The sequence below is a fragment of the Myotis brandtii genome, unplaced genomic scaffold, assembly GCF_000412655.1.
Source record: "Myotis brandtii unplaced genomic scaffold, ASM41265v1 scaffold4259, whole genome shotgun sequence".
NCBI classification, from domain to species: Eukaryota; Metazoa; Chordata; class Mammalia; order Chiroptera; family Vespertilionidae; genus Myotis; species Myotis brandtii.
In genome coordinates, this window is record NW_005366311.1 from 181,888 (window position 1) to 190,326 (window position 8,439).

Genomic DNA, 8,439 nt, shown 5'->3' on the forward strand with positions numbered 1-8,439 from the left:
ACTTATCCAGTGATGTCAGTGGTGTATTAAAGTCCCCTACTATGATTGTATTGTTGTCGATCTCTCCCTTAATATCTTCCAGGAGTTTTTTTATGTATTTGGGTGCTCCTGCATTGGGTGCATATATGTTTATCAGGGTTATATCCTCTTGTTGTATCGATCCCTTTAGTATTATGAAGTGGCCTTGCTTATCTCTTGTTATGGCCTTCACTTTGAGGTCTATTTTGTTTGATATAAGTATTGCTACCTTGGGTGAGGATTTTAAAATAAAAGATTACAGGCTTGAAGATATTCTTCGGGTAGGTGATGATGCCTAGGTAGAGATAAGGGGAAGGTTCTAGAAAGATTTTGGAGTTAGAACTGATAAGAACTGATGGTTGACTTTAGGGCTGAGTAAGAAGAACTATTTTCTAGCTAAGGCAACACATAGAAAGTGACATGAAATCTGAGAGAAGTCATGTTTAGGAAGAAGATAGGTTAACTGGAAAGCATTATGCTAAGTGAAATAAGCCAGTCAATGAAAGAGAAATACCACATGATCTCACTCATTTATGGATAATTAAGACCATTATAAACTGATGAACAAAAATAGGTGCAGAGGCAGAGCAACATGGAACAGACTGTCAAACTACAGCGGGAAGGACAGGGAGGGTTGGTGAGGTGGGTAAGAGATCAACGGAAGGACTTGTATGCATGCATATAAGCATAACCAATGGACACAAGACACTGGGGGGTAGGGGAGGCCAGGAAGGTCAAGTGGAAAAAAAAAAAAAGGAGACATATATAATACTCTTTGTAATACTTTAAGCAATAAAACAATTTAAAAAAACACAAACAAACAAACAAAAAAAAGAAGATAGGTTAAAGAAATGCTAAACATTAGTATTTTTAAATAATCTGATAATAAACTGTTAAATGATTTTTTTTTCTCTCCACAAAGAATAAGGTATGTCCCCAATTTTGGTGTAGTTCCTATTTAGTTCAGGTTCAAAAAACATTTATTAGCTCCATCTATATGTCAGGGGCGGTCCTAAAATTGCCTTTTTAACTTGTAAAAGATAAACCACAGTTGGGAAAGAACACACACACACAAAAGGGGAGAAGAGAAATCAAAGGCTGCCCTACCTGTGAGGTAGAGGTCGGCCTCTGCCCCCTGCAGAACACTGCTCCCAGAGCCAGCGCACAGAGCCACCACTTTGACTTGGGACTCTGCAAGATAAAGGAAGCAAGAGACCAGTACTTTACAAGTCCCCTTCATTTTAATATTATAATTTCCACCCAAAATCCTAAATGTAATGCAGATTTCACGCTTGCCCTCATCACCAGTATATAAATTTTGCTTACTGAACTTTAAAAAATAATAAAACATGTCCTCATATAGCAGACAGATTATTCTTTGGTATTGCATAGCATAGCTAACCCAAGGCAGGGTTACTATTCCTTAGACATACACGGTTGCACAAGCCCGTATAAGGCGCCACTGAATAATGTTAAGAGTACAGCTCTCTTGCCGAAACCGGTTTGGCTCAGTGGATAGAGCGTTGGCCTGCGGACTGAAAGGTCCCAGGTTCGATTCCGGTCAAGGGCATGTACCTGGGTTGCGGGCACATCCCCAGTGGGAGATGTGCAGGAGGCAGCTGATCGATGTTTCTCTCTCGATGTTTCTAACTCTCTATCTCTCTCCCTTCCTCTCTGTGAAAAATCAATAAAAATACATTAATAAAAAAAAAAAAAGAAAAAAAAGAGTACAGCTCTTGGCTGTACTGTAGCGCTACTACGGGAAGTAACCTACCTGGGTCCCCAGGCAACAGGGAGACTTAGGCAGGTACTATCTCTGTTCTCAGGTGAGGAAGCAGAGGAACTGAAAGGGCTAGTTAGAGGAATGATACAAATGGATCGGACACATTTTAAATATTGTATTTTATTTATTTTTTAAAATATATTTTATTGATATTTTACAGAGAGGAAGGGAGAGGGATAGAGAATTAGAAACATCGATGAGCAAGAAACATCGATCAGCTGCCTCCTGCACACCCCCCACTGGGGATGTGCCCACAACCAAGGTACATGCCCTTGACTGGAATCGAACCTGGGACTCTTCAGTCCGCAGGCCGAGGCTCTATTCACTGAGCCAAATCAGTTGGGCACCATATTTACTTTAAAAGAGCATCCTCTGGCCCTTGGCTGGTTTGGCTCGGTGGAGAGAGCATCGGACCACGGAATGAAGGATCCCGGGTTTGATTCTGGTCAAAGGCATATACTAGTACATCGATTGCAGGCTCGATCCCCAGCTTGGTCGGGCCCTTGTGGGAGGCAACCAATCGATGTGTCTCTCTCACAACAGTGTTTCTCTCCCTCTCCCATCTCTCTAAAAATCAATGGAAATATATCCTTGAGTGAGGATTAACAAAAATAAATAAATGAAATAAAGGAGCATCCTCTGAAGAGTGAAATAAACTGTCAAGCCCAAATCCAACAAGTATTTAGCACTTATGTTTCGAGAATAAACCCTTCATTAGTGGTCACGCAATAGTGCTATTTTAAAAGGGGCTTTGGAGTTGGACTGGAAGTCAAATCCCACCTCTGCCATCTATTTTGTTTGGAAATTAACGCCCATGAGTCATTTGATCCAACTGTAGACTTCTGGATAAGTATCTCTGAACCTGTGTGTTTTCACCGACACAATGGGAACACTAACACCTACCACGGAGCTAAGGCCAGCACTTACTGCACTTACTGTACCCTGCCACTGCCCCGCCACATGGACTGTACATCTACTTTGATGAGTTAGGTTTTATTACCACCACAGTTTTCACAGATGTGGCTACCGGGACACAAAAAGGTTAAATAACTTGTCAAAGTCATGCAGCAAGTAGATAAATTTTACCCAAGACACTCGGAATCCACAACCTCTAGGCCCCTTTGCAGTGGGAACTCGCATACTTAACGTACTCATGACACTGCTAGGCAAACTGCAGGGGTCAACAAATGCTCTGTTGGTTCCTTTTCCCGAAAGTACTGGGAAGAGCTGGTAGAAAAGACAGTGACTACAAGACTCAGAAACTGCAGTGGTCACTTCACTTAGTAGCACCTCCCTATAAAACATCACCAGGATTGTAAAACACCAAGATCTGCATGGAAAACTGGAGCAGTCCCACTTCCCAGCTCTCTCCCAAGCACGTGGTAGGATGTTACTTCATGTCCAACTTGGGTTGGATCGGGCAATGTGACCAACTCTGGACTATGAGTTAAACAGAAGTTCATTTCTAGGCTAGAATGTTTACCTGACGGTTTACGACTCTCCCTTTGCAACAGCGACCACCTACAGTGGGCAGACTTGCCCTGCCGACTTGATATAAACAGACTGGGGAAATAAATCTTGTGGAAGCCAATGAGATGTTCACCCTAGCACAACCTAGACCACCTGATCGATAGCGTAAACCAGTCAGGCATCTCCCATAACTACTTACAGGCTTTCTTTCACTTACAATACAATGAAGAGTTCCAACTTTTCTCCGGTGTTAACAGTAGGCATACTGGACAAATAAAGGAGACATATTTACCTAAGGTCCTCCCTGCCCCAAGAGCAAGGCGAACATGAGACAGTTTTAGGTGCCTTTTGATTCGCTCAATCAAGGTTGCCAAGGAGACAGAGTCATCCAGGGTGCATAACCGTCCCATTCCAGTGTGCAGCAGCAGAGGCTGAAAAACACAAGTTAGAGAAACTGTCCATCATCAGTCCTAGAAAACAAACCTAGAACAAAGAGCAAATGCTGAGATCAATATGACATGCACACTGTGAGCTCACAGCTCCAGGCCAACGTTTGTGTCCAGGGGATACAAATCTGACAAAAACACTCTGACTTGGAGGAGCTCAGTCTTGGGGAGGAGCTCAGTCTTCTAACAATTTACAAATGAATTTGCCAGACAATGCTCGGCAATGTAAGGTATTTTTATTACCTTCTCCAGTGACAAAATTTCAGTCTTCTGATAAAGCTGTCTGTTCTGGGAAAGGAAAGCCACCACCTGCATCAAAGCCTGCTGACTACAGTTCAGACTGACCCGCGTCTGTTCCTCATCATCAGTCCTAGAAAAAGAGTAAAAAGAAAAGGCACTCACTGGTTCAGGATAAATATAATCAAAATGTATTTTAAGTAATCTACAATTTACAAATTCCTATAATAGATTAGAGTTATATGACATTTAGGATTCAATCCCAAACCAAATGATTTTCTAGAACAGTGTTACTCAAACTTTAAAATGCATCGAAATCACCTTGTGGACTATTTAAATCATAGATGGATGGGCCGCACCCCCAGTTTCTGATTCAGTAGGTCTCGGTGGAGGTCTGAGAATTTACTTTTCTTTTTGTTGTTGTTGTTGTGCCACTTATTTATTCATTCATTGGTTGCTTCTTTTTTTTTTTATTGCTTAAAGTATTACAAAGAGTATTACATGTCTCCTTCCCTCCCCCTTGACATTCCCCCAGCCTCCCCTACCCCGCCGTGTTGAGAATTTACTTTTCAAACAAGTTCCCAGCGATGCTGATGCTATTGGTCCAAGGACCTCACCTTGAAACCATGGTTCTAATGGTTCTTAATCCAGTCGTGCATCGCTTCCTAAAATGACAGCTGCTGGACCCTTTTACAGATCCGGTGAAACAGCATCTGTGAATGGGCTGGGGCAAACTGAATTCTTCTTAAAGCCCTAGAGAAGTTAATTTTCAAACAACACTGCATACAAGAATTTCCTGGACAGATTCTCAGGCAAACCCCATTCTAATTACACAGATCTAGGATGAAGCAAAAAATCTGCATTTTTCATAAGTACCCCATTCATAAGGGCAGGGAGTCCTTATCGCCCTTTGAAAAGCAATGCTCTAGAGCAGTGGTCGGCAAACTGCGGCTTGCGAGCCACAAGCGGCTCTTTGGCCCCTTAAAAGTGTGGCTCTTCCACAAAATACCACGTGTGGGCGCGCACGTACAGTGCGATTGAAACTTCGTGGCCCATGCGCAGAAGTAGGTATTTTGTGGAAGAGCCACACTCAAGGGGCCAAAGAGCCTCATGTGGCTCGCGAGCCGCAGTTTGCCGAACAGGGCCCTAGAGCCTCTCTAAAAAGGCTGGCATCAAGAAAGTTTTGCAATTTAGCCATAAACTCCAAGTATAGAACTCTAGAACTAAAAGGCACCTTAAAATATAATCTGGAAGTGTTGTCAATATTGGAATCATCTGCGGAGCTCTGAAAAGAAAAAGCAAAAACAATGCGTGGGCCCTGACTAATGGTCAAACCCAGATATTAACTGTGATGTGGTCAAACTAGAACCAAACTAAATGTGCATCAGGTAGGAAGAGGAATGCTTAAAGAATCTACAATAAATAAAACACAACAAAAAAGAAAATAAAGAATCTACAGTACATCCATAATAAGAAACATTACGCAGCAGTTAAAAAGAGATCTTATAGCCCTAACCGGTTTGGCTCAGTGGATAGAGCGTCGGCCTGTGGACTCAAGGGTCCCAGGTTCGATTCCGGTCAAGGGCATGTACCTTGGTTGCGGGCACATCCCCAGTAGGGAGTGTGCAGGAGGCAGCTGATCGATGTTTCTCTCTCACCGATGTTTCTAACTCTCTATCCCTCTCCCTTCCCGCTGTAAAAAAATCAATAAAATATATTTAAAAAAAATAAAGAGATCTTATATATCTACATGGGAAGATCTCTAAACATCTTGTTAGTAATATGGCAAATACCACTTAATTAAGAGAACAACAAATAAAACAAAACTATACATTTCTTTATGTCTCTATATGTGTTTGGAAAGATACTCACTTCTCTGAAAGGAAGGAAAAAGACTTGAGTTGAAGATACTGGGACTGAGTAACAGCCATACCTCATTTTACTGAACTACACGAGTATTGTCTTTCTTTATAAACTGAAGACAAGACCCTCCACCAGCAAAAATATTACAACTCGCTTTATTAACTATACTTGCTTTATTATGCTTGTCTGAAACCAAATCCACAATATCTCTGAGATATGCTTGTGCCCTAAAGTAAAAGCAACTACCTTTCACCATTACCAGGAGGATGAGAAACACTGCATGTAAAATGTGTAGTATAGTCCCTCCCACAGAGGAAATAGTGTTATCATCTTTATTGCTTTGAAAAGCTCCCATGGTTCTCCTCCTTTGAGGACCCAAATGAGAAGCAGGCTGTTTTGTAAACACAACCCAGGGAAAACCATGTTTCAAACCTAAATGTCAGAATTATAGAATTTGTAAGGAAGATCTTTACAAATAAGTACCCACCGAGAAAAGAGGAAAATATACTGTACCTAGCAGAAAAGGAAGTGACAGAAACATCCGAAATTCCTTTCACTGTAGACATGACTTTGTCCAGGTCTTGGGTGTGGTTAACATTAAATTCTACCCTGTGTGTTCCCTCAGTTGGGTAGTTGGGTGCTTTGGAAGGATGTATAGGCCTGGAGGTGCAAACGCCTAGAAAAAAATGGTAGGAAAATGGGAGTTTTTGTTTTTTTTAATTAAAAAGATAAACTATTATGGCCAAAACTTACAAGAAATTAGTATTTTTTAAATTCATTCTCAGATGCTTATATACCCTACACATATACACATATCCTTTTCTTATACAACCAACATTACCCAACAATGAGGGATTTAATACAGACATACAAAATCAAATTTATTTTTAGAATTATTTTCCAGTATTCTTAAATACCACAAAAATTTGGACAAGAAAGACTGATGCAGTTTTAGATGATACATGCAATTGTGCTGCTTATTAAATTTACCCATGTACAACATGATTCAGTGTGTAAATCCTCACAGCTACTTGACCACATCAATCCAGCTTATAGCCTCATAAAAGCTTCAGCCCAAAACAAGTAAACTATAAAAAGACTTACTAAAAGTAAAGCTAAAGCACATGTGCTGAATTCCCTCATTAAAACTCTGCTCTATATGAGTGACATATTAAGTATGTGCCAGAGAGGCCCAAGCTTTCAGTTCAATTTAACAAGCATTTCTGGAGTGGCCGGGTAGCAGGTACTATGCCACCTGAGTGAGGAATCACAAAGCTCAGACTAGCATGAGGATTTCCCAGGCTCGCCTTGTTCATTAGTCATAAAAATGCTATTTTTCAAATGTAATTTGGTTGCCAGATTTCAGCAACATTATTTTAAAATATATTTTGCACACACAATAACGATCCCACCCTAGAGCAGTGAAAACTCTACTGAAAAGACGTTCTAAAATTTCAAAGCATTTATAGGGAGAATACGAAACATGAGAGAACAAGAGGCTTCTCACCGAGCCCTTTAGCCAGCCAGTTGTTGACCCCCTGGGGGGCGGCATCATAGGCCGTGTGCGGAGAGTAAATGGCGATTCTGTTCTCCAGAGCGCGGATCACCAGGCGCTCCTTCCAGGTTTTCCAGGTTATGCGCTTAATGGGCCGGAAAATGGGCGGATGGTAGGAGAGAATGAAATCAGCCTTCTTCTGCAGTGCCTCCTCCATCACTTCTTCGGTCAAATCGTTGGTCAGGAAGAGTGTGTTCACCGTGTGTGGTGGGCTTGGTTCCACCAGTAATCCAACATTGTCCCAACTCTCAGCAAAGGAGAGGGATGCAAAGTCATTCAAGGAGGAAAGGAGAGCCTTCAGGTCCATGAAGGAAGAGGAAGGATTGCGGACCAGGGAACGAACAAGCTGGACTCTCGTGGGGACCAGGCGTAGGTGAGATGACAACATACAGAAACCGGGAAGAACTGGATATCTGAAGTCAAAACACAAACAATGGTACACATGCACACTTTAGGCCCGCACCTTTGCAAAACAGGAGCAAAGGAGCTGCAGTCGTACATACCTGGCTGCAGGCACTGCCCCTGCCACTCACCAGCATTTTCTTAGGTAAGTTACTTAACCTTTCTGAGCTTGTTCCTCATCTATAAAACCCACCTCGCAGGCCATCAAGAGGAGCAAGTGCATTCCTGTGTGTAAGTCACCGGGCGCAAGCCTGGTACATACTACACAGATGCTCACCCCCTCCACCCCAGAGTACCTCACCCTTGCTCTAGTTCTCCCCATCCCTGCTTCAGACCCCCTCCTGCCTTCTCCATTTCTCTAAATATTACCCTTCTTTCCAAGTCTCCTTCGACTTCCTAAAATAAAGGCTTTTCTTGACAAATCTTCCTTTTCGGTGTCTCTCTCCTGCCCTGCCCCATTCTGCTCTAGTATTCTCATATTAGACTCCTGTATGTCTGTCTCCCCAGTATGCTAATGCTACTGGGAATCAGGAACTATCTTTTACATATCTCAGTATCACCAACACAGGCCAGCACGAAACGTTTACTGCAGACCGACACTGTCCCCCACCCTAGGGTGGTATATTAAAAACTAATTTGTTAAAAAAAATTACATATATATATAT

At 42.0% G+C, this 8,439-nt stretch overlaps 1 protein-coding gene across 6 annotated transcripts in view; it reads right to left on the reverse strand.

Moving 5' to 3' along the window:
• Nucleotides 1–8,439, reverse strand: part of NIF3L1 (NIF3 NGG1 interacting factor 3-like 1) — a 15,369-nt gene that overhangs the window by 5,127 nt on the left and 1,803 nt on the right. For 5 of the 6 annotated variants that reach the window (XM_014546016.1, XM_014546014.1, XM_005874130.2 and 2 more), the window contains exons 2-6: nucleotides 7,325–7,785; nucleotides 6,331–6,493; nucleotides 3,961–4,087; nucleotides 3,564–3,702; nucleotides 1,126–1,209 (exon numbers count right to left, since the gene is read on the reverse strand). In XM_014546016.1, coding sequence (XP_014401502.1) covers nucleotides 1,126–1,209; nucleotides 3,564–3,702; nucleotides 3,961–4,087; nucleotides 6,331–6,493; nucleotides 7,325–7,760 — 949 coding nt within the window. In that variant the 5' untranslated portion in view covers nucleotides 7,761–7,785. Of the gene's footprint in view, nucleotides 1–1,125; nucleotides 1,210–3,563; nucleotides 3,703–3,960; nucleotides 4,088–6,330; nucleotides 6,494–7,324; nucleotides 7,786–7,875; nucleotides 7,899–8,439 lie in introns of those variants that run through there. The other variant, XM_014546018.1, reaches the window with a different exon arrangement.